This window comes from Pyrgilauda ruficollis, unplaced genomic scaffold (genome assembly GCF_017590135.1).
Source record: "Pyrgilauda ruficollis isolate IOZ18807 unplaced genomic scaffold, ASM1759013v1 scaffold45, whole genome shotgun sequence".
Lineage (NCBI taxonomy): Eukaryota > Metazoa > Chordata > Aves > Passeriformes > Passeridae > Pyrgilauda > Pyrgilauda ruficollis.
The window spans coordinates 2692062-2718173 of record NW_024526044.1 but is presented as its reverse complement, the minus strand read 5'-3'; the positions used below and the strand labels follow the sequence as shown (position 1 = coordinate 2718173).

The following is a 26112-nucleotide window of genomic DNA, read 5'->3' as shown; positions in this document are numbered from 1 at the left end:
AGGGAGGATTACACGTTGATGAAAAAAGCCACCATGCATAATAATTGTGTAAAGCAAAATGTCAGAGGTGCTAAAATCTTGGTTTAATATCCTCTATTTTGTACAGAACACAATAGGGCTCTTCAGAAATGTACAAAAAAGCCTTTCACACTGTAGCTCACCACACCCTGCTTTGGAAAAGAGACAATCCCGTAGTGCTCTCTAGTGGCTGCCAGTCAAAAAACCTCGGCAGGCTGCGCTGCCAAGTTTAAAAATACACAGAATTACCAAAATATTCGGTTGCCCCTGTAGTCAGCCACGACTGCCCAGGGAGAGAGCAATCAGTGTTTGCACCAGTGCTCTGCACTGCCCGGGCTTGTTCTTCCTGCAGGGCTCCATTCCACAACAGAACTGCAAATATCGATGTGCCTGAAATGGCATAGAACAAATTTAACACCTTGGATGATCAATGTGCATGAGGTGTCTCAGAATATGGTATCAAAACGTGGCACCTTTTGCCTCTCACAAACTCCAGCTGTGCCAGATTCCTTCCTCAGCCTGCAAATGGTGAAGGGAAAACCATTTCCTTCTGCTTGATCTGGACTTTGCAGTTGAGACAGCCACGTTGCCAAAGGGGTGCCTATTTTGGGCTATTGAAACTCTCTCACTGTGCTTAAAACACTATTCATAAACCAAGCCTGAGCCATCAGTCCTGTATAAAACCATCTGAGCAGAGACAATTATCCTCTGCCCACAGTTAGTGACACATTTCATAACCATTGTCAGGTTACACTGCTCTTGTAAATTGTCTTATTATTAATATATTATACATTGATATTTATTAATTCAGATGCCTAAATAAAGCCTAGATGGCAAAATTACCCTTTCAGGTAATAAATTAATTCCTAGGATTGGCACACCAAGAATTTCCTGTCCAACAGCGTTTCCTCAGTGTATTCTCTCAGCTCCACCAGACATTTATTCAGCTAAATAAAGAACAAATTGCTGAGTGTAAAACCACTACCAAGGGTTTGCAGTATCATCCATTAGCACCAGGATTTCCTTGACAGCACAAAGGATTGCAGGCTGCCAATTATAATTAAATAGAGCTCCCTGTGGTCTTAAGCAGAGCTCCTCATTGCCCTGGATAGGAAAATGCAGGTTAAAACACAAGAGAAAATGGAATAGAAAATAGAAAATGGATCCAAACCCGGTCCTGGTTACTGCAATTTTCAGAACTGGAAATAGCTCTGTAAACAGCATGTAGATGACACTTGCCCTGGGTAGAATGCACAGGCTGTGACATTCCTGTGGTGTCAGCTGAACTTCTACCCAGGAAATCCGGTCAGAGCCCATGAAATGGGAATTTCACAAGCACATATTGCACCTTCAGCTGCACACACAGAACACCCTTACAAATGGAGACACAGATTGATTTTGACACCTTCAGTTCATAATGCATTAATAAACAGAATTTTTGCAACAGCCATGAAGCCAAGAGAGAAAGAAGCCTAAATGTTAAAATAATTCATGAGTTCTGAATGATTTGGAAGAAGCAAATCTACTGGCATCTTCCTTGACTGATCTAATTGGATTTATTTCCACTTTCTAGGAGAGGGGAAAAAACAACATCAGCAAAAAAAACCCTGTTTACTAGTTCATTAAGCAAGGGTATAATTACCTAATTATAAATACCACAGGTCATGCAATCCTTAGCTGCATGAACCTCCACCTCCATACACAGGCTTACCAATGACAAGCTAAGCAGTCATTCATGTATACAATGAATTGCATATTTAGCAAAAATTTGTGTTCCCATCTCTGTATTTCACATTGTGTTAGAATAAAACATTTTTAGACTGCATGTTAATAATTTAAAAAAATCTAGTTCTGCAACTGAACCTTAAAACTTGAAGGACTTGGTCTTGCAGAATTATTTGTAGGAGAGAGAGGTTAAAGTATCTGTGTGGTTCACAGATTATATTAAACTGATGTTAGGAATTCCTTTGCAAAGCAATTTTTTTGTCTAGACCTAGAAGGATACATTTGTATAACAACGAGAGGCACATTTCAGGGACAAGTGAGAACAAAGGGACTCTGTGGCAACCATCTGATTTTTGACTTGACTGGAAGAATTTACCAGGCAAAGTCTGCACTTTACTTGTTGGACAAAGATGTTAAAGGATTTATTTCCTAAACACTTGAGATCCCAGCTGCTGGGTCTGGAGGTGTTCCTCTCATTACAGTCTAGGCTGGTTGGAAGCAAGGCTGGAAAAGAGAGTTTTTTACAACAGAACAGCACAGAAAATTCCATGATTACATTGTTCTGACCTGGCTTATGACAGCCTCCATCTCCAGCCTTGAAATCATGGAATAGAAGATCCACCTAATTCTGTCTTGGGCTAGCTTTGCAGGTTAAAATTTGCTGTTAGGGCTGATCCTAGAAAAACAACCACTGCCTCTGTCCATGAAGGGAGCTGTGATGGAGCTGCTGAGCAGCCTGGCCTTCCCAAGCTCACAGCAAGATGGCATTAAAAGAGCACACAGAGCTGCAGCCCCGAGGGGAGGGGATGGCCCACATCTCCTGCTGCCACGGCAACCTCCACAGCTGTCAAAACCCCCATATTTAAAAAGTAAACCAAGTTAGCTGGGTTTTGCTGAGGAATGGTTTCTCAGATGACTCACTGGATCTGCAAAAGAGCAAAGCACAACCTCCCCAGCAGAGATCTTGCTGCACATCCACGTTCTGCCTAAATGAGGATGCAAACTGCTGCCTAAACCCTTCAGCTCTGAGGAAGCAGTAACTTCACTGTGTAGGAATGGTATGAAGCCCTACTTTTACTTAAAATTAAACTAGAAATTCCAAAAATTTCTTGGTAGCTGTTCTGCTTCCCTTCCCAAGTCTTGCTTGGAGTTGGTGAGCAGGAAATTGAATAGATGGAAGCAGCCCAAAGATGAGTCCATCCCAGCCAAACATAAACCCAACCCACAGGAGCACTCAGAGAAGAATGAAGGTGTAGCATAAAGCCACCACAGCATTTCTGCCTGGGAAAGCTCAAACCTGGAGCTTTAAATCAGTTCTACATTGCAGCTCCTTGAGAATGAGATTTGGAAGGGCTGGCTGTGACTTCTGGGCTCTCGTGCAATGCACAGCTTCAGTCTCAGAACAGAAACTGCTCTGCTGTCCTGGACCTTGCTCACTGGGAGTTCCAATCAATTTGAGCTTTCATTCTCTTGTCTTCAGCTGCTGATCAGCTCTAGACTTCCTGTATTTCCTTCCATGAATTGAAGCCCAGCTGAGGTTATATCTTCAGAGAGATGCTCATAAATCCTGATTATTATGGTCTTCACTGGATTTCAGGTCCCAAAGAACTGCAAACTGGGACCTATTGAAGGAAGCTCTGCCACTTGCTTCATGTCTCACTGGGCCCTGAAGTATTTTAACTCTCCAACAACTGAATTTCTTGTGTATTATGGTCTGAGTGTGAAATACCAGCAGAAGTTCTGAGTTACCCAAGAAACAAAGTGACGATAACAAAATTCCATTGAAGTAAATGTTGAAAGGTACTAACATGAGTGGAATCAGGATTTTGTCCTGCACTCTACATCAAAGACTCGTCAGCTCTTGTCTAATTAGCACAGAGCACCACTTTTCCCTTTCCACTTCTACTGACAACTGAATGATCTTCACTGTTGGAATTAATTTGAAAAATGTATACGTCAAAATTATTCCAGATTTGGCAACAAGATGAGATCTGAATCAGAATGTACTGTCTGAATGCAATACATAATAAGAAGAAATGACATCTCTGATCAGGCTACAAGATATCCAGACTTATCTGTGAGGCAAAAATGAGCTGCACTGCTTCTAAAATACAAAGACTTGCAAAGCACAAGCAAATCAGAGCTTCTTCTTTTTCAGATATATTTTGTTTCCAAATAAATTTCAGTGCTCAAAGTAGTTGTTTTAAAAGTCTGGGATCTTACACTGTATTTTTTTATAATTACAACCAACACCAGTTTCTTGGGGCTATTTCTAGTATCCTGAATTGCGGAACCTGGAGGACTGATATTACAAATGTAACAAGAAACAGTTCACTGGGTTTTTCTGTAATAATTCATAGAGCTTGCAGGGTCTCAATTACACCAAAAATGGCTTTCAGAGCCCTCACATTTCTGCAGTTTTTTTGTAGTTTTGAGTATTTGAGATCGTGGAATACTTTGAGGATGGAAGTGAGAATAAGGAACTTCCAGCCATGTGCCTTCTTAAGAACACAGTGCTGTAAAAAACCAAGATATACAAGAATATTAATTCTTGTGGGCAGGAAGGAGATTTGGACCTGCAATGGAATTTATATGTACATCCCTTCTCCTCAGACATCCTGAGGGGCTAAGGGGCACAAAAAACCAGAGAGGATGATGAGATTCATCCCTTCAAACAACATTTATGTGGCACATCAGCTGGAACCTCGCTGGCTTGGACAGCACCTCAGGAGTCCCCAGAGTTCCCCACAGAGCTGCCTCTTCCCTGCTCCTCCTGCACAGTGACAGTGCTCAGTGACCAGAGCCTGCAGCTCTGCTGGCCTTGGCACGCTGCAGACACCAGTTCTCTCCCCACACGTGGGGCTGTTGCTGTTACAAGCTGCAGAATTTGAAATAAGAGTAGAGGTTCCCCTTCCCATCATCACAGCATGGAAGGATGTGAGTAGAGCTGGGTGTCAGGGTAGGGACTTGAGCTGAGGATCCTCCTTCACATTTTTCCCAGCCTCTTTTTCCTGTTCCTTCTCCTGTAAAATGGGAGTGAGCACTGGAGCTGGGAAGGAAAGCAAACATGAAAATCAGATGGGCCATTGCCAGAATAGCTCCTGAGTATCAGAATTCTCAATGTGCACACGAGGCCCCAATAAACAAGCCCTTGATGCTTATTAATTTTTTATTTGCTTTCTGTAGTAGTGCTTTGGAGAAGATGTGTTTCAAGTCTTTGTACTGCTGGCTGATATTTTGTCTCTTCCTGGTGACATGCATTTATGGTCTTGACAAACAAAGGCTCAAAATAGGCTCTGTGTCCTCTTTACAAAGAAAGCATCTGAGGGGAAAGAACCCCCAACAAAGTAAATAGAGACAGGAGCTTTTTGAGCATGGGAATGCTCATCTCTGTTATGGTGAGCATGCTGAGCTACAACAAGCTGGCATAAAAATCTTAAAAACTAGGTTAAGACTCACAAGCAGCAGAACAAATGCTTTCTGTTGCTGCATCTAAGAAAACTGCTCCTAGCAAGGCTCTCTGTGCCTTGGTCATCAGAACAATTTGAACATGAAAGCCGATTCTGTCAATCCAAATGTACCCTGAATTCATTTTTCTAAATAACAACACAAAACCCCACATCAGTGGTGCTCAGAGATCACATGTAGGCTTCAGATTAAGGAAAATGAGGTTGTTTAATATTCTGCTGATTCAAGAAAAACAGCCCTGACATGACTCACCTCTTTCCTTTCTCCCCAGAGAATCATTCCTTTCTAACACAAGTTTGGATTTCTCTTTGTATAACCAGCTCATACAACAGACATTCAGCTGTCTGTCAGAGAGAAAACAAACTAATCAAATCATCCACACCATTTATATAATTGCATTTAAAAAATAAATCAAGGAAAGTCATATCAAATGGACATACATTGGTTTGGCTGTGGACTATGCATCAAAATAAATAAAATTATTAAAAAAAATATTTTCTCTTCTGTGTTCCTTCTGTGGATATTTCATTTCAGGAAGTATTTTCCTGCAACTGAATGGATGCCAATTGCAGAGATATTTTCTACTAAGCTAAAAAAATTTCATCATAACTTTTCATCATAAATATAAAAGGCTAGAAATCCTCTGAGAGATAACTAAACAGATCAGATCATTGAACTCTGGGAAAATGCTGAAAACTTGTTTACCACAAGACTCCTATAGTGAGAAAATAAACCAAACAAAAGGGGAGTCATGTTTCTACTAATAGCCATTCTGATCCTGCAAACAGTTTTGTTTGTGACACCTACAGAATCATATGAAGTAGTGAATGGAAAATTGAGGACAATTTTTCAGGTGCTTTGTACCCACAGGTAGAACCAGGCTTAGTTTCATTCCAATTTCATTCAAATTTCAGAGGGATTTACAAATCAATACTCTTGGAATATATTAGTCAGTGCCTGCCTCCATCAGCTTTATTTAGCTCTGTGGAAAGGCTCCATTCCTGTTTGGTGTTGGGCTTTCAACACAAAGATATGACTTTGCTCACAGTTATCTTTCCCTCTCTGAAGCCCTGCCCCAGAAGGAATGCAGAGCCTGCTTTAGGGTAAGGAAGTAGGAAGTGCCACAGATACATCACCTCTGACATTTGAAAGTAAAAGACATGCAGACAATCCTAAATTTAGCACAAGAGACATTATTCAGCAACATAAGTTTGAATAATTCAATTTTATTTTTTTTTTACCTCCTCTCCCAACCATGATGATGGTTCATTTTGGAAAGAACAAGGTCCAGGGGCAGCTCCATCAGCTGGCACAAACCACACCAGGGATTTATCCCCAGACTGAGCTCTTGGTGCTTGGTTTGTCAGGGATGAGAGAAAATGCTCTTTAAGCGAAAACACCAAGGCAGATTGCAGCCCTGTTTGTTTTGTACCAGGCAATATTTTAAATCCAAAGGAATCCTATAAAATGTCCTCTACAGAGGCAATCAGTATGGGAGCTGGTTAAAAATACATCCCTCTCATCCTGTGTGCTTCTACAGCTACTAAAGATGTCTTGGAGATATTTTCTTGGGTTAAAAATATTTGAATATATTCGGTCTTATACAAATGCTTAAATCTGATATGAAACTTCTCAACCCTACATTTTAAACATGAAATCAGTATCATTCTTCATCTCAAAAGGCAGCTATTGATTAATGCAAACAGACTTTCACAGAATTCACTAGAAACCATCAGCATTTTCTAGCATGACCTAAAAGCTATATAGAGAAAAACCATTTAGAACTTGCTGCTTCCTTTCCTTTTAGGACTAAAAATAGATTTGGCTCATTATGTCACTTGGCACCTTAATGTATTCCATGGCACGATGGCACAGCTTAGATTAAACCTCCACATGCTGCTTTTTCCTTAGGATCTACCTTATACACCCCAAGAAGGGGCAGTGCTCATTGAACCAGAAATTCTTTTGATATTTTACTTTAAACCCTTTTTTGGGTTCTGTTCTCAGGACAATATTCCCTGTTGGATGCAGCAGCTCACCCCAGCCATGGGTGGATGCCACCCCAACAGCCTCCCTCAAATGGAATCTTGGGTGAATTTTCTCATCGAGCTCCACCATCAAATCCATGCCCACACTTTTTTCTTTCCCCCAAAGGTCAGCAGAATAACTGACTCTCAGGGACACACAGCCCAAAAGTGACCCCCAAATTAGGTGGATGCACATTTAACTCTGAAAATCCTCCTTGAAGAAAAGCTGCAAGCACACATCTCAGTGTGATATATATGATAAATTTGGGTTAAATCCCCCCAAAACACAACAAATCCCACATAACTGCTGTGTTTGCCTCTGCTTTCAGAAATGGCCAAAACCCCATTTTCTTTCTTTAAGAACAGCAAAATGTTTTCCATATATTGTAAAAACAGAGCCAGACTCTTCTCAGTGGTGCCATGTAATAGAACAAGAGGCAGTGGTGAAAAACTGATCTTAGAAAGTTCCACCTGAACATGAGGAAGAACTTCTTTGTTGTGCAGGTGAGGCTGTGGAGTTTCCCTCCACTGGAAATATTCCAGATGTGTCTGGACACAATCCTGTGCCCTCTGCTCTGGGATGACCCGGCCTGAGCAGGGAGGTTGGACCAGGTGACCCTGCTGTGGTTCCTTCCACCTCAACCTGTGCTTCTGTGCACGGGAATGAAAGGCTGCATTGATGGGAAATCATCTGATAAAGGTTCATCCCTAAAATTTTGCAAACTTGCACCTGTCTCACAACAGGAACTTGGTCAGCTGTGTGTATAACCACTGCTCTTGGGTCAGAAAGAAATCTACTTGTAGGTGACTGTATTCCTCAGCACTGGTTCCATGTAGAGACAAAAACAGAGTTTAAGGCAGACAAGAGATGAAAACCCCAACAATCCCAGCAAGTGCTGAGCAAGCATTCCGCAGGGCTTTACTGAGGGAGTGATTAAAAAGCATCCTTGTTTTTTACATGTCAAAACTTCAAGAAGACCTGACCTGCGTCACCGGCTACAAAGCAGCAGCCCCTTTGCCGGCGCAGCACAGGAGGAGCAAAAAACCCCCCAAAAAATCTATAAAAGCAATTATTCCCTTTAAACAAATTCCCAAACCAAGCTGCTCAGCGGACTCGGAGCATCCCGTTTCTGCGGGGTCCTCGTGCGGCACCTTTGCCACAGCTCCGGCCAAGCTGCGCGGGGTCCCGGGGGCGCGGAGCGGTTCTCCGCTCGTCCTGCCGAGGGAACCCCCGCGGGACACCCACTCCTGCGGGACACCCTCCCCCGCGGGACACCCTCCCCCGCCGGCCCCGGGGCGAGGCGAGCGGCGGACACCGAGCCCCGCGGCTTCCCCGGTGCCGGGGGATCGCGCCGGTCCCTCCCGCGGGGCAAAGCGCCCGGACGGACGGGACAAGCCCCGGGACAAGCCCCGGGACGGCTCCGGGGCCACGGGGGGGTCCCGCAGAGCGGGGGCGGGGCGGGCCCCGCGCACCTGCGGAGCCCCCGCCTTTGTGCAGTGCAGGTGCGGCGCCCACCCCACCCCCGTGACGTCAGGCGGGCGCTCGCGGGGCACCATGGGAGAATCCCAATGTTTTCCAACGGATGCGCTCAGCAGCGCGGCGGCTTGAGGCGACTCCGGCAGCGGCGCTCGGGGGGGAGTCCCGGCAGGGGGCGGCGGCGGCGGGGGGCCGGGCGGGCGGCCCGCGCCCCGGCTCTTCCCCACCCCGCCAGGCGGCATGGCCCACCCCCCTGAGGCGCCCGGAGCTGCCCCCTGAGCGCCCGGAGCGCCGCGCCGCAGCCGTGCCGACGGCGCCGGGGAAGATGCTGCCGCGGCTGGTCCTGCCCGGCTGACGCCCCGGCCCCGCCGCCGCCGCACCCCCGTCCCCATTGTCCCCCGGCCGCCTCCGGCTCCATGAGCGCCTCCTCCTCCCTCCTCCTCTGAGCTTCCCGCCCTCCACCTCATGGCTGCATCGCAAGAAGGGACCGGCTGCTTTCTCCCGAGAGGCAGGTCGCAGAGTGACCCCAGCATCCTCACCGACCCCGCGGGCCCCGGGGAGCACCCAGGTAACCGCCCCGCTCTGGCCGGCGGCGCTCGGGGCGCGCCGGGAGCATCCGCCAGTTTGTAGGGAGCCCGTCCGCCACGGGCGGGCAGCAATTGGGAACACATTTCCTGCAGGGAGTGCCGAAATGGTGCAGCGGCTGAGCTGCACACGGGATCGGAGCGAGCGCGTCCCGCGGCTTTGCCCGCCCGCCGAGCGAGCGCGTCCCGGCCGCGGCTCCCGGGGCCGCCGGCAGCGCTCGACCCCCGCTCCCGCAGAGCTCACTGATGACTTTGTGCGGAGGGGAAATGAGCGCTAATAAAGCAGGCTGTTTGCATGGGATCGCCATGGAGACAAGGGAAGCAGAGTCATAATTAAACGCTCTCTGCCCACAAGAAGGTAATTTTCACTTCACGGGGAGAAGCGTAATCTCCTTGTGGAGTGTGGGCATAGAGGGTGGTGCTGAGGGGACACAGCCCAATCGTTAGTGCATAAATAGAATATTGTGATTAGATTTTTTTTTTTTTAAACAATGGCAAATGGTGTTTTCATCTTCACTGTGAGGAGTAATTCTAAATGTCTGTTGGTGGTGACTCAGTAATTTCAGATAGTCAGAATCTAAGCAGTGTTGAGACCTTTAAAAAAAAAAAAGAAACAAATAGCTACATCACTTTGATGTGATGTGATTGCACGGAAAGGCACAACAGCAAGCTGAAAGCAAAGAGTAAAAGCCAGTTTACTCTCAGTTTCCCTGAATAGATGGAGGACACACAAGAGCTGTCAGGTTTCTTTATGAGAAAAGAAGTAATCAAAACGGCATAAAGACAATGAATGGGGTGTTGACCATCACTCCCCACTACTGATTCCTAAGCCTAGAGATGGGTTTAGGTTTTGGGTCAGGCACTATCAGCCTGCAGGAGACAGTCCCTGGATGCAATTTCGGGTTGAACTTTGCTCCCTTTCTCAGATTGCTGAGTAAATAAAATATTCCAGGCTCTATTCATACACCTGCTATATTGCTTCCTTCTGAGCCAATGAGGATATTAATATTTGTATCTAATTTAAGTTCTTCTATTTATTTGCCTTATCAAGCAATTGTGAGCACACTGGTCTGGAGTGAAATACAAATTGAATTCAGGCAAACAGTGGATGATTTATCCCTGATTACCAACTGTTCTGATACCCTAAGTGAAGGGAACAAAGGACTCTTCTAACATGAACTGCTCGACTCACTCCCAAAGGGGCAATCTTGGCTGAAAGAGGAATGTATGTTTCTGCCATTTGATTTCTGGAAGCAGAAGTGACTAATGAAAGGAAGGCGTGTGCAACCTCTGTTTTAATTCCTCTAGATTGTTTTCTGCTAATTAATTCTTTTGGCCTTTGTGAGATACGCAACAAAGAAAGTACACAACATGTCTGACAAATAGACAAAGATATAAACATTATTGTGCTTTTTGTTAGGAGAAGGAGCTGTCAATACCAAGGAGCATTTTTTCCCCTAACACAGACCCCATCAGATAAACCAGTGTCCCATTGCATGGCAGAAGCTCCACTAAAATGCAAGAGAAGGTGTATTGTATGTATTCTGTCATTTATGCAATGTGTGGAGACAAACAAAAGGTGTTAAATACATTTGGCTTTTGTCCAGGTAGGTATGAATAGCCAGTGGTAGGATTAGCATGTTTGGTAAGATTTTCAGGTTTTAAATTTGTTCATCAAATAGTATTGAACATCTGTATGCTTCCAGATGATAATAAAATGAACCTAAATTGCTTAATTTAGATAAAATTTTACTCTGCAGTGTTGTGAGCAATCACTATGAGCAATTTCATACATTTGGCTACTTAAAAATCTGGAATACAATTTATACTATTTTAAGAATTATGAATGCTAGATGAAATAATTGCAGTTTATATTATTTTACTGTCCTGGAAAATAATTGTATCATTGTCATTATACCAACATAATCATCAATGGAGTCTAAGTCAAAAGACAGTCTTAGGAGTGGGAAATGATATGGCAAAGTTTGTGTTTACATTTCAACTCTGCTCGCAGACAAAGCATGTAGGGAAGTGTGAACATGTAAAATTCTTCCTTAATCTAAAAATTAAATTAATGTTATTATCATTTAAGTTACATGTTTAATTTACAGACAGACAAAAATTATACCAAAATATGAGTATAATAGGATGTAGGATCCCTACAAAAACCATTCCTGCCTTTACCTGGCCTTTGAGTGATGCCATATCCCATCTTGTTTTGGAGCAGTTTTTGGCTGTATGATGTGGTCAGGAATTATTCTGCACCAGCTCGTTCGGCTGTGCCTACTGAGGGAAGGATATTGGGGTAGGAAATGTGGGAATAGATGAAGGCAGCCTAGACTCTGAAAAATTTCCTGGTGGTTTTTTGGTTTAAAGTCATATTTATATTCATCTTCTTGACCTGTACGATTACAGGATTTTTTTGTTTAGACCAGTTTTATGCAGGAAGTTTCAGTGCCATGGCTTAGAGTGTGAGCTGGCAGCATAAAGATTTTCATGTATTTCCCAAAGGAAATCCTGTGATGCAATGCTTCTTTTCCCTTTCCCTCCTGAAGCACCAGTGTAACCAGTGGAACTGACCCATCCCAGCAGGGTTTGAGCCTTGCTGGCTGTCTCAGAATCTGCTCTCACTGGACCAAATCATCCCTTTTTAGCTGACCCTGAGCAATGTGAGCATCAGATCCAAGGAATTTGGGATGAGCACGCTGCAGATGCAGATGTTGGTTCACCTTCCCAGTGCTTCATGTGCAGTTGTTTGATGAACTGTTGCTTGGGCGAAATGTCAAAGGGAGTTTCCCCATGTGAGAGCAGAGCTGAAGTTTGTTTGTTTGTTTGTTTGTTTGTGAGGTTTTTGTTGTGTTTTGTTCATTTTAAAGAGGATTCTGTTTTTATCCAGCCAGAGCATGGGATTACTCAGTAACTGGCTGGATCAAGTAGCCTTAGATGCTGATTTTGAGAAGTCCTGCACACTCACAGTCCTGACTAATGCTAGCAGAAGCTGCAATTATTCCAAGCCTTTAACAATAAAGGCTTCATGATAAAGCCTCTTATCTAGTGTGCCTTTCCTCACAAAGCATTCACTGTAGAAATGAAAAGCTATTTTATAACCTTGATTTAGAAGAGCTGTAATCTTTACAGACTACAGTGAATTTTATCACATGTAAAAAACTTACAAAATTACCACATGTCACTACCATCTTATAAATATTCCTATAATAAGTCAGATAAACAAGATGTTCAGTAAACTAAACTAGGGACAGTTAATAGCTATTTATTCCAAAACAGAGATACAAATTCACTGATTTAGATCCTTCATGTGCAACTTTAATTAAAACAGCAGCTCCTCACATTGATCAGTAAAGATGTCACAGTCATGGTTAAGAAGAAAAGATGGACTTTAGTTCAGGCTCTGCTGACAAAAAGATGATTTTCTCCAGCATTTAAATGGTGCATAGAGGTTCTATTGGTAATGCAGAAAATATTGGAAACAGTGGTTTTTTGATTTAATTGGATCAGTTATATATTTTCTCCTTTAAGATAAAATCATGCATTTCAGTCTGTTTTATGGCCACTGAGCAGTATTTTATGAGAATTGCTGTAGTACAACAAACACTGGGCTTCATGTTCGAGTCTGTTTAAGTTCACTGTCACACTGAGTGAACAAGCCTTGAAAAAGGAGGATGTCCTTAGTTTGGGAAACAGACATCAAAATATGTCTTGCTTAACTGTAGACTGTCTCTAGGCCAGGCTGTTGTTAAGAAAGTGAATTTCATCTCATTCATAGAATCATAGAATTAATTGGGTTGGAAGGACCCTTACAGATATCTGGTTCCAGCTCCCTGCCACAGACATGGCACCTTCCTAACCTGATTGGATCAGGTTGCTCCAAGCCCCATCCAACCTGGCCTTGAACACTTCAGGGATGTCAAGAGTCTCCCTATCTTTTATGCCTTTCCCTCCTCCACCTTTCCAGATAAGGAACAAGAGAGGAAGGAGAGTCTAAAGAGAACAGATTTCAGTATCACCATCTAATTGAGAGACAGTTGCAGGAAGCCAAAATATTGCTCTCATTATATCCCTCCAGCAGTCACAGGGCAGAGGGAAGATTGACAATCTCATTTGATTTGTATCAAAAAAGGGAGGGGTGCACAGACTGGAGAAGAACACACCATGTCAAAACTCTGTATTACTTGAGGAGATACAGACAACCATGACAATGTGTGAAAATGTCACCCCCCTCCCCCCCTTAATTTTGGGATAATCCATTTGAATTTGTATAAGTACACATTGATGCCATCACGTTTTGTTCTCTGTGCTGCTGCCTTTCCTTCCTGGCACCACACAATTAAAGAAAATCTTCAGGATGGGCATTACTGAGCTCTCCAGCAGACCTTGCCAGTGGTCCACCATGTGTTCCTTGTCCTCCAGTGAAGGATCTGTGTTGAAGCAGGGAGCTGCTGTGCTGCAGGCAGTGGTGTTAGATGTTGTTAACAGCTCTGTCATCATAATTTCTTACTGCCTGGTGAAGGGGGGCTCCTCAGCCTCTTCTCTGGTGTGGTGTGCTTCAAGACCTGACAAGTTAAAGCTACTGCAGAGTAGCTATTCCAGAGATACATGATTATGTCTTCACCAGACACTAATTCCCTTTTTATTTCTATTGATACCATGTGTCATCAGCAGCACTGAGCTCTGAATTAACTCCAGGGGAGAACAATTGCATAGGACTTAAAAGGTCCTCCATCACTGTTTCTACTTTTCATAATTCAAATATTCTGTAGCAGACACTATTCTTGTTAGTATTCTTCTAGGATGCTAAGAAGGGATGAGAACTGAACTGTTATGTTCCTTTTACATCATCCTTCTTTGGGCTGGAGGCTGACCTGAAGCCCAGCAGGGCCTTCCAGGCAGTGTGAGGAAGGACATCAGCCATCCGAGTAACAGCCAGGGAAAGTTGTGATGCAATAAACAGCAGGTGTGGGAATACTCTCTAATATGGCTTTTTCTTTCTTGTCTTTTGTTTTGAAGCTCTAACCACCCCTGGATGGATTGTGCCACTCCATATCTATCATTGTCTTCTCTTAACATTTTTGATTTAGCTTCTAAAGATTTTATTTGGCTCCTGTTTCTGCTGTATTTGTTCCTTGGACAAGTTTGCTCAGTCTGAGTCTCGAGCAGTCCTAGGGAGCCTGTGAGCCACTGGAAAGCTGTGCTGCCCCCTTAACCAGGACAATGGGAGCCTCAGAGATGTTGGAAGCTACTGGCAGGGGATGTTTGGAAACCCAAAACCAGATTGAAAATAAAGTGTGGTAGGTTTGGGTTGCAGGTGCTGGCATGGAGCAGAGGGAAGGCAAAGACAAGCAGGAATTCAGCTGGAGTGCACACAGATTGGTGCCAGCTCTCTGGATCTGCTCAAGTCATTCTTGCTGCAAATCTATTCATGCCAGGCCCATAATTCAGAAAATCTTCTAAGTGTGTGCTTAACTTCCAACATGTGCTCTGGATGGAAGGAAATTGATGGCAGAGGGAGGACAGAGAGATGCTGTGGGTGCCCTGCCTGTCAGCTGGGCTGCTCCATCCTTCTGCAGTAGTTTACATCACCACAATTTAAATCAGGGACTTAAAGGCTTATCTGTGATGTCTTTAGTTGTTGCATGAATGTTCACATTTGATCCTAATGCTTGAGCCAGGACACCTTTAAAAAGTTGTTTGGGTTTTGTTTTGTTTTTTCACCAGAAAGATTTTTGTTTCTGTTTCATCTATCAACAAGTCTGTTCTGTTAACAGAGTTTGTTTCATCTGCATTTTATTTCTTCTGAAATAGAATTTTACCAGGTCTCCTACATCCTTTCCTTTATTAATTTATGGACAAAATGATCGAATCAGTGCTTTTGCTCCACTTTATAACTGAACCCTATGATTTATTTATGTGGAAGTTAGTGATACTCTCTCACTCAGAAGTTCCTATTCCTAACCAAAGGGCTCCCTGCAGAAAGTTACTATTCCACACCTAATTGGGGCTGTACTCAGGAATACTCAGTACTGACTAGAAACATGCAGGTTATTAGTTAATATCCCATTTTCCTTTCCATTGAAATCCAAATTGAATCCTATAAAGCTTCCCAGAACATTTGCTATTTGTGTGAATGTAGAGTTAGAGTTTTTTCTGACACAGAACCTGAAAAATCATCACCATGTTACCAAGTGGTGTTACTACAATGGGAGTTTTATTTTAAGAAATGATCCGCTGTGCTTTTGAGAAAGGCTTTTTGTTTTTCCTCAAATTCGCAGTCCCTTCTTGTTTGGATCTAACTGGACCCCAAGTCCCTGTGATGCAGAGAAACTCCACTGGAAGCACAGATGTCTCTTTTCCTCTGTGTCCTGCAGCAGAGAATCTCCTCTTTCCCCAGCAGCCCTTGTCCCTGGCACCTGACTCTTCTCCCCCATGGCAGCTCTGCTCCAGCATTTTCCAGGAGGGGAGAAGGATCTCTCCACCTCTGGAGAGGAGGATGGGCACAGTGCTGGGGAAGCTGCAGAGGTGGCACTTCCTGGGCGTGGATTCTCTTGCTCCAAATGCAGAATTTTGGTCCTGCACATATAATTTGTGTCAGTGCTGGGGTATCATTACATTGCTCAACATGATGCACACTTAACACAAACTGCTTTTTGCTGTTGCCTGAGTGTTTTACTTACTGATACTCAGTTTATTTTGGGAATCAAGTGCTTGGTGAAGTTATGTTTTAATGCTACTTTTGCAGAAATTAAATGAGGTCAGTTAATAAGTATGCTGTTCATGCTGAGGGTAGGATTTAGGCTTTTCCGGGGTTTGAGTGTTCCCAGTGTTTGGAGATTTGTATTTAGCCAAACTTTAGAGTTCTGTAAAGGAAATACAGAGCTTTAATGGGGAAAAAAGTGTTTTAAAGTTGTCTTTTCTTCTAAATCCCAAGTTGGCAGGTAGTCTGAATGTTGCTGAAAAGACACTTAAACCGTTAAAACCTCTTTATCCAAGAAGTGGAAATACTGATTATGCACCATTAAAACCTAGACTGGATTTATGAGAGTGAGGTCATCATATTGGAAATACCTGGTGGTTTTTTATGTTTATCTTTGTCTCTTTAATTCAGGCTTTCTTTTTTATGTTTACCTTTGTCTCTTTAATTCAAGTTTTCTTTTAAAATAAAAGTAAACCCCAGATTTGATTGCGTACCTTATGTAAAAGAACTCAGACCTAATTTACACACCTAATATTTCTCTGTGCAAATAAGAGAAACTCCTGTCTGTTAAATAATAAAAGATCTTCACACTTTAGCTATGAATGAAGGTGGTTTAATATTATTCATTCGGTTAATGTTTGCACCACACTTTGAGAATGGAATGAGTTGCATAATGCTGGGAGTCGTGTTTATCTGGAAATGTAACTATATTTTAGTGAGTGGTTAAGTAACAGAGTTAATTTTTTCCAAAATATTTGATTTGGGAGTTCTCTTTCAAGACTGCCCAAGTCGTGCTGTAGTGAATGGGCTACACAATTTATTTATTTATAAAATGGGGTTTTAAAATCAAATTTATGTCTTTGTATTTTTAAATTTTAATATGTAGAATTAATTGCCCTTGCTTCTCTAAGCAGGTCAAGTCTATAAATACCAAGAGTAAGTAAAACTAAATATGATACCTTGATTTTGCTTCAAAATGTAGCCAGTTTGGATGCTAATACAATGGATTCTTTGTACCCATTAAATCCTTGCTTTTGTTTGAAATTCTAGTTGATTTATGGCCTAACATATACACAATTTACACATGCCCCAGAGAGAACCTCATACAGTGACTTGAGGCAGGTCAATAGCTCCGTGCTTGAGTCTGCATAAATATTTCAGTGAAATATCTGAATCAAAGGGGTCTTCTCTTGCTTTCTGTAGTACACTGATATTCTGGGTCAGCAGTGTGGACCTGTGGTTTCAGCTGAAGGAAAGCTTGTCCTTGTGCATAAAGCACTTCAGAATTGTTCTTATAATGAAGAGACAGTTTGCGTGTTAATTTCCTTAATCTAATTTTTTTTTATCATCCTTGAACTGTTCAGCTGCTGCATAACCAGCAAGTGGACATAGATCACTGCATTACATCAGCCCAGTGAAGCCTTCACTGTTTTCTGAGGGCTGCTCCATCCCTCAGGCCAGGCAGCCTTCCCTGTGCCTTGTCCATATTGATCTGCTGGGAATGGCTGTCACTTCTCATTCAGTTGCTCTCAGAACTCTGCATCTCTCAACTAAACAGCCTTGACTGCACCAAGACTTGGGCTTTTGTCATTAAAAGAACATAAGAAATTCTGCCCTGGCTCAGGACTGAGGTGTGTCCAGCCTGGGACAGTGTTCTTGATGGGAGCTGGAAGCTCAGGATAGGCTGGGAGCAAAGGGAAGGGTGTCTGGAGGAACACCCATAAATTCCACATGAAATCCTCTCAATCTCCTGTGCTGCCTTCAAACAACAGCCACAGGGGCTGATGCTTTGGGCAGCTTTGCTCAGCATCTCGAACCAGTGCTGCTGTCTTGGGGAGCTCAGACAGAACCTGAGTGGAAATCAGTCTCCAAGAGAGTTTCTTGGCTCTTGCAAGTTCATTTGTGATTGTTCCATCATGAATGAGATGGATCTGTGTGGAATATTTAAATAGAGCGAACGTGATAGTGTATGCAACACTGACTTAATTGGGTTTCACTGAAGTTTATGCTTTGCAGATGGGAGTTCTGTAATTTTGTAAGCTCTGCATTAAGGATAGAAGAAAAAAAGTAATTTTTTTTTTTTTAATTATAGCAGCTCTGTAGACTGGGTAGCAGCTTTCTGGGATTGCAGAGGTTTCAAGGAGAAAAAACATCCTATTTTCAGACACAGCACTTCAACTTAACTTCAGCTTAAATGTTTCCTTCCATGACAGTTGCTCATTTGACTTTGCTCAATGTTACAGTGCCTAGAAGGAGAGAATATGTACTCACATTAGACTACCAACTATGCAAACTACGCAGAGAAAGCTCTAGAAAAAGGCAAATGGAGTCTTGGACTCATACAAATTCTCCACTTGTCCAACATAAGTTTTAAATGCCTTGTTTCTTGTTTAACTCAAGAAAATTAATGGGAAAATCAGAACTGAGATAAACTGTGAGTGTCACTTCAGATTTCACAGGAGATACTTAACTGCAGAGAACTTAATAACACATCTTCCTGCAAGTGAGGAACATAAGTGAGTTCCTGCCACCTGGGAATCCCCAAATTTAGGAGCAAAACAGAGGTTCCTGAGAATGTGCTATTTTACTGTAAACTGCTGATGCCAATTCAGGATGGAATGGCGTGACACAAAAACTGTGTATCCTCACTAAATCCTTGATTCTGTTTGATTTATAGTGGGAGCAAATATCAGCCACTGCCCCAGGCTGGTGCCTTGAACCCTTGCGGCAGTGGTGAACTTAACAGCTGACATGATCAGATGTGGATTTTCTTAAGGCAAACATAGGGAATGTGAACTACAGCTGTCAAGATGGATAGCAGAGAGACTTCTTAGTGTTATGGTGTACATTTGCTGCTGCAGTTCAACCAGAAAAATAAACTGAAAGGAAGCCAAGTAAAAGATAATTTTAACATGTAGAAGTACAAAGGAGCGTCCTTCAAAAATCCAGAATATTGTGCATGAATGAAAATTTTTTAAGAAGGAACCCTAACTAACAGGAATTCATCCTGTATCTCTCTTTTTAGTCCAAGGAGGTATCACTGAAGCACAGGCTGGTCTGGAAGACTGGCATTCCTTCTGTCTCACTGGGTTGGTGTCTCCTTACATTCTCCTGTTCTCATGTGACAGGGTAGAGCTTCTTCCAACTCTTTTTTACTTCTCAGTCTGTTTTCTCTACAGTTCTTTGATTTTTCTGCCATCCAGTCTGAGTTCATTCTAGTAGCTAGCTCTCCTGCCTTAGCAAATTCAGCAGCTCCTGTTCAGGGGCCTTTCTCCCAGATGGAGAAATAGAATGGGTGTTACTGCTGTACCAGCAGAGAAGCCAGCAAAGCCTGCCTCCCTCCAGATCCAGCATTTTCAGCCCTCACTGTGATCTTAAACTGCTAAAAATCCCATTTATCACTGAGGTCCTCAGATTGGCTCCTCTGTTGTCTGAAGAAGGGTCAGGCTGGGTGAACCCTCTTCCCTCAAGGGCCTCACAGCAGCAGCTCTCCTGTGGCTGCTTTGGTGTGGAACCAAAGCTGACCTCACAGCCAGGCTCTGCCTGCAGGCAGCACCTTCCAGGGCCACTGGTGTCATTTTTCATCAACTCCATCCTTGGTTGGAAGTTGTCAGTGAGCTCCAAAGTCATTGTGGGTGGCAGGAGATGAAGGGGTTAAACAACCCTTGTTTGTGAAAGAAGAACCCAGGAGCAAAAAAGCAGGAGAAGCAGTTTTCAATAACTTGTTCCATTTATATTTTTCTCACTCTTGCTCTCCCAACACAACTTCTAGGCTTTATTCCAACACATCCAGGGTCTCTAGTTCTACCAACCTTTTCTGAAAAAGCTGCACTATGACCTCGGGCATTACTCATCTCTCTTATTTGGGAGATGATATTTTCTATAATCAGCTATTTGAGTCCTGCACCTGCAGAAAATCTATTCTGCTTTGCACCCCGGAATATAATATTTGTTGATTCACCTATTTTTTTTTTAGGGTTTTAGACATATTTTGCAATAACTTTTTAAAAAAACCCCAGCTGTAAAGAAACCCCAACCTGTCCAACCCAAACACTTGGCACTGCCATGAGCTTATGAATTTTCAGATCATTATTTGCATAGCTGCTCTAATGAAATAATTATAAAAGAGTCAAATTACTGAATATTACTAAATTACTTTTAGTGGCTTAGACATCATAAAATACCAGCAGAGAAATAAACCCAAACTTTCTGAATAGAAAGTATGGGATGATGTTTTCTCTCTATCCAAAAGGACAGATCTCTCAGAAGAAGGATACACTTCATATATATTTTAAAATTTATTTTCTCATTCTATTAAAAGAAATGGAAAGCTAATTCTGGTGGGTTTATTTAATTAGTTTTTACATCAAATTCCCCTCCCTCTCTTAAGAAATTCCCCTGCAATTTGCCAGCAGAGCATTGCAGAAATCTTTTTTAGATCTTGGTAGCTGCTCTAAAGTTGTCTGGGAACAAAATCTACTTTTCAACAGATTAATCTAAATGTACATATCCAAGTAGGGAAAAAGTGGCAGAAGCTTGAAAGCTTTCATTTTAAGTAGTTTTTTGATGAAAGAGGAGAACTCTGGGTATTACATCATGGTTTTTCAGAAATACTCGTTTTTTAAACACAAGGAAACTTCTTTTTCCTGCTTTACAATAATAATCTGATTTTTAACCAGATACTGTCTGTTAAAATGAAATCACAGAGATTTAGAAATATCTTTTCTGACAGAAAGGAACAAGACTAAGCATATCAGAGCCAACGGGAATCGTGCAGTTTAGAGATTTTGTTGTTATAGATCATAATATTCTCATAATACAAGAGAGATTACAGAAATATGGTATAGTCTTATTTTGTCTGACATTGTAAAGAAAGAAAGACTTAAAGGATTAGTCTTGGTAACTTAGCTGTTCCTTTGCAAAATATTGTGATATAATAGGAAATAATGCAGCGCAGATCCTGAGCATGAAATAAAGCCTCTGGTCAGAATCTCGTTAATGCCAGAAATGATTTAAAGCCAGCCAGCAGCCCCAGTTTTCTGTCCCAGAAATGACAACACAAGATGTGACGCCTCTTACTCTAATGCTGCATAAGAGCACATCATGCATGTGATTAAGATATGATTGAACACGACTAATTCCTCAAGATTCACTTCTCTCCATTGTTAGAAACCCAGGGAGAGCACAAGAGAGCTGGCTTAGATTTTAGATGGAAGCTGCTACTTTGACAAGGAATCAGAGTACTTCCTTCTCCAGTGGCTGTCAGAGAGATGGGCCAGGGAGGCAAAGTTAAACGTTTTTCACTCAAGTGAGCTGAGCACCTAATTTACACATTCATGGGACACAAAGCATCACTCACTGTGCTAACAAATCACCGTAATGAGGCATTTGCACACCCACACACATTGATACTCATGCTGTTGCTCAGCTTGCACCTGCAGTGGTGGTGAATAGATGTGTAATTACATCTCGAGTTGCTGAAAGCAGGGCTGCAGGCAAGGTCTGTATAGCTGGAGTAAGTGGCTGCCTTTTCCCTTCACTTTGCTGTGGTCGGCAGCTTTTTGGGAGCTGTTTTACCACATCAATCCTGCTTTTCTGTTATAACAGCTCTGAAAAGCTTTTCCAAGGAGCCCTACAGGTGTTGGCTTTGAGTCATGAACGTTTTGGGTGACTGCTCCAAGAGCTCCTGTTTCTTGCAGCATCACAGCACTGAGAGTCCCTCAGCTGATAACACTGGCAGACTCTGAAAAGCTCAGAGCAAGGGCAAGGGCTGGAGAGCCAAAGTTCCGGCATGCGCAGGTCTTGCAGGTAAAGGAATCAGTGAAAAAGTAGTCAAATAACTGGTGCTGCAAGATTATCCTGAGAATAACAACTGTTACATACTGAAATCTGCAAAATTTGCCATGGCACTGCTGATTTCCTGCCTTACAGCCTCAAGTCAGATATTACAGTCCCTCGACACCAGAAATCAGTAATCCCATCTTCCCGGGGACCACTGAAATGAAGTCCTTCCACTTCATTAAACATCCAAGACATGTTCCAAACTTTAGATTCATGACTGTTGCTGTGAAATTTTCAGTTACACCTTCTAAAACCCACATTTTTGTTCCCTGATTTCCCTTGGAACATCCACCTGTGCACAAACCAAAACCGTTGCTAGCTGGGATGATTTTAAACCTCCAGAAAAAGCACAGAGATTCCACTGCAGGCATTTCACCATTGCAGCAAGCCTGACTGACCCAGTGCTCCTGCTCTCATCTTGTCATTTGGGTGGCTTTCAGAAGATACGACTTCAAAGTAGAAATAGTGTGTCTGGAGTGGTTTTAAGAAACTGTTTTATTTCATCCATTTTCTGCCCAAAATGCACTCTGCATTCTGAGATGTGAAGAAGGCTTTATCTATTCCACTGCCATCTGAGTTTGCTTCAGGTGAGAGTCTGGTTATTTAGGATGTTTCCTGTGACAGATGGGTTATTTACAGCGATTGTATCCCAAAGATGTAGAAAGTACCATTTTCATAAATTGTCTGCAGCTTTGGGATCCCAAGTATTTCATTCAAATCAGCAAATTCCAAGTGGATTAAGAATCAGATTCCAATAACACTGATGTTTGAATAGTAATTATATATATATTTAGGGTCTTGTGTGAAATTTAACAGCTTTAATGCATTTTTACTGTTTTAGTTTGCTATCACTGACCATCAGTTTGTTGGACTGAGGATAATGGGAACTCACAGTTGCACATCTAAACCAGTGCATCACTGTAAAACTATTTGCACAATTTAAATGCCTGGACACTAAACTGATTCCCTTTCAGATCTTTTGCTATCATATAATCCATATCCATTGAAAATTGATTTGACATGCATAATCACTGTTTAATTGTCATATCTCCTAAGGAGGCTATTTTATAGAAGTGAAAATAATAGCCTAGGACAAGTATACGGTTTTCTCTAATAAGCAAGTTATTCTGATTACCCTGCCCTAATAGCATAATTGCATTCTGGATGTTCTCTCCTCAGCAATAACTCTGGTAATTACAGTCTATGTGTGGTCCAGGTCCTGGCAGGGGGCAAGGGGGTGGGGTTTGGGGATTTGCTGTTGTTGATGTTGCTGCTGAAATCTGAATTTTAAAAATATGTGCCCAGATTTTTCTGCACTTCAGCTATGGTCAGGCTCTAGGATAATCTCCAGGATGAGAGAGAGTAGCTATCAGGTTTTCATTTTTGATTTTTGACCACTGCTGCTGAAAAAAACCCCAAACAATTGCAGCTTTCATTGGTGGAGGGAAGTGAGAAAAGGAGAGGTAAGGAGGGGGTGGCAGCTATCACCTGTTTACCCTTGTATTTTTTTGTGTTTTCCTGTCAACATATTGTGTGAAAAGCACAACCCAAGGGTATCTGGATTTCTGACATTTTCTTTCTTCATGGCTCATGCCACTACAGATGCATCAGGCCTGCAGTCACAGCCTCACAGCAGCCTGGAGAGAGCTTCCAAGAGGCCAGCCTCGAGCACCAGTTCTGCCCCTAATATCCATACAGAAGAGGTTGCTCAAACTTCAGCTATATTTAGGACTGGATTTCAGCTGATGCAATACTACTATGAGAGCTCTTTCTCTCAGAAAATGTGGAGCCAAATATTAAGGCATTTAGTCATTAAAAGAGATGAGAACAAAGCTTTTAGATCCAAGAGGATTTAAGTGTGGAATAGTCCTGTAGGAGTGCTTGGACAAATCTACTCTGGTAGTCTTTAAGAAGTGCTGCAGAACCATCCTCATTTTCCAAAAATGAATATCCAAAATTACATTTACAGCTGTAATATTCCAGTTCTCCTCTCCTTGAAAAAGACTCCAGAAAACCCAACCCTACACAAAGTTTGGTCACCTAAAAAAGAGAGAAGCCAGGCAATTATGTATGCCTGTAACTAAGATATTGCTGATGATTTATGCAGAAAGTGTTCAAATACTCAAATTACAGCATTTAAAAAAGTGTTTAACAGCCCTAGCAGAACAGCCAAGGTTTGACAGGGCCCAAATAACCCATCCTGATGTTGTGGCTGAGTCCTGATGGGAAGAACAATTTCACTGCTGTTGCATGGGGAATTCTTGTTCCATAAACAACAACATCAGTTCTCCTGGGAATACTGCAGTCACTTCAGAAAATAATACAGCTTGCAGTTTGTTGGTTTGTGATACGCACTTTGTTTACTATGCAACAAGAGACTTAATGAAATGGCTTGGGGTTTGAAACGGGATTTTTCAGCTATTCATAATTTTGAAGCTGATTTAACCATTCACCTGGAATTGTGATGCAGAGCAAGTAATTGCACAAGTTAATGGCAATTACAATAACTAACAGACATAATGAAGTGTTTTGCATATGCACTCAGGGGATTTTTGTGCATGCAAATCATTTGTAGATTTTGTACAAAGTTTCTTCATTGTATGTAAAAGAACTCTTTTATATGTTGTTGCCATGCCTATTTTTTTTAGCACGGGATATTAAACTAAACATTCAAAGAATTCAAGCACACAGCTACCACTGATATGTGTGTTATAATTGACTGACTGCTTAACCAGGTTGCATGAATAATGCTTATTCTTTTAATCAAAGGTTGATTCTTATGTGTCTGCCTAGTTCTCTGGTAGATCAAGGGCTGTATTTTTTACTGGAAATACAAAAAATTTAACTGAACTTTGAGAAAATCACTTTGGGGATTTTCTTGAGAATCTACCAGTGGAAGAACTTCACAAGAGTTGATAGCACAGAGGCCAGAATCTGCCAGACTGCTCTTCTTCCTTTGGTTTTGTTTCATTACTTCAATGTTTCTTTTTTATTTTTTTGAGAGTGAAAAAGTCATGCTGCTACAAGTCATTAAGGTTATTCACTTTTTCTTGCTCCTGGTTTCTCCACACCCAGTTTCTTTCCAGGTGACCCAAGCAGAGTCAAGGGCCCAGGCTCCTTGCTTGGTAGAGTAATGGTTTTTCTTTGCTTTCGGAAAATTCTGATGAGATTAGCCTTGAGCTCTCTGCATAACCAATTTCATCATGAAATGGAAAAAAAATAAATGGGAAAGAATCCCTAAATTCAGGGGACCAACTTGCCCAGGAGGACAATCCAGAAGGCTGTAGCTCTATCAGTGGAATGGTTTGGCAGTTCTGTAATGCAGCCCAGACTTCTTCCAGGGAGCAGAATGACTCAGTGCAGAGGAGACAGAGTTAATGATGGCTGAAGAGTCCTAATGATGCATGTTGTGTACAAACAAAGTACAAATCCATTATATTCTGCTTTCATTTTATTAATTGGTCATTCATTACCCAATGCACTGTCAATTAAGTGGCTCTAAAGAAATTCATGGTATCCTCCTGTTCCTTTTATTCATAATAAATATGTCAGTCTCTGATTAAATGCCTGAGTGGTTAGAACATGTTTAGAGGATATGACATTGTCTACCTCTTCACAGTATGACCCAGGGCTCTGATGACACAATTAAGGCACGCTCCAGCAGACAGACCAGCTCCCCACAGTGAGCTTCCTCTGTGGGCTCATCCAAAGTCATAAGGGTTATGATTCAACCTAAAATCAGTCTCCAGGAGTGTCTCAATGTACACCCTGCAGGAGAGTCTCAGTGTGCTTATGGCTCAGAACTCAGAGTCAGCCTGTGCTGGAGTGAAGCTCGAAATGAAACCCAGGAATAGCCACCCATGCTTAATAAAATCACCAATTCTTATTTCAGAGCATTTGGAAACAGATAATATTTAAATTCTGACAAGCAAGGTACCAAATAGTCATGTTAGTCTGGGAACACAGTCAAATGGTTCAATCTATTCTAATTTGGCTAATTTCTCCTAAAAATTATAGTGGTCTCTCCCATTTAACAAAATTAAGCAGCATCTGTGCAAAGCAAGGTTTGAATAGCCAAGCATATGTTTTGCACACATGCTAATAAACTTAATTAAGAGTTGCACTCAGTCACAGAGTGACTGACATAAGGTATTGGACTAGGACTGAGTAGTGCCACTTGTGTTTGGCTGCTGAGTGTAGACAATACACATTTCAGACACTGCAGAAATAATCCAGCACGTACAGGCTGGTGACAGGAAAACT

General features: G+C 42.2%; 1 protein-coding gene across 4 annotated transcripts in view; it reads left to right on the top strand.

Moving 5' to 3' along the window:
* Nucleotides 1-8956: 8956 nt before the first annotated feature.
* Nucleotides 8957-26112, top strand: part of PHACTR3 (phosphatase and actin regulator 3) — a 100225-nt gene continuing 83069 nt past the window's right edge. For all 4 annotated transcript variants that reach the window (XM_041478560.1, XM_041478559.1, XM_041478561.1 and 1 more), the window contains exon 1: nt 8957-9283. In XM_041478560.1, coding sequence (XP_041334494.1) covers nt 9181-9283 — 103 coding nt within the window. In that variant the 5' untranslated portion in view covers nt 8957-9180. The remainder of the gene's footprint in view (nt 9284-26112) is intronic.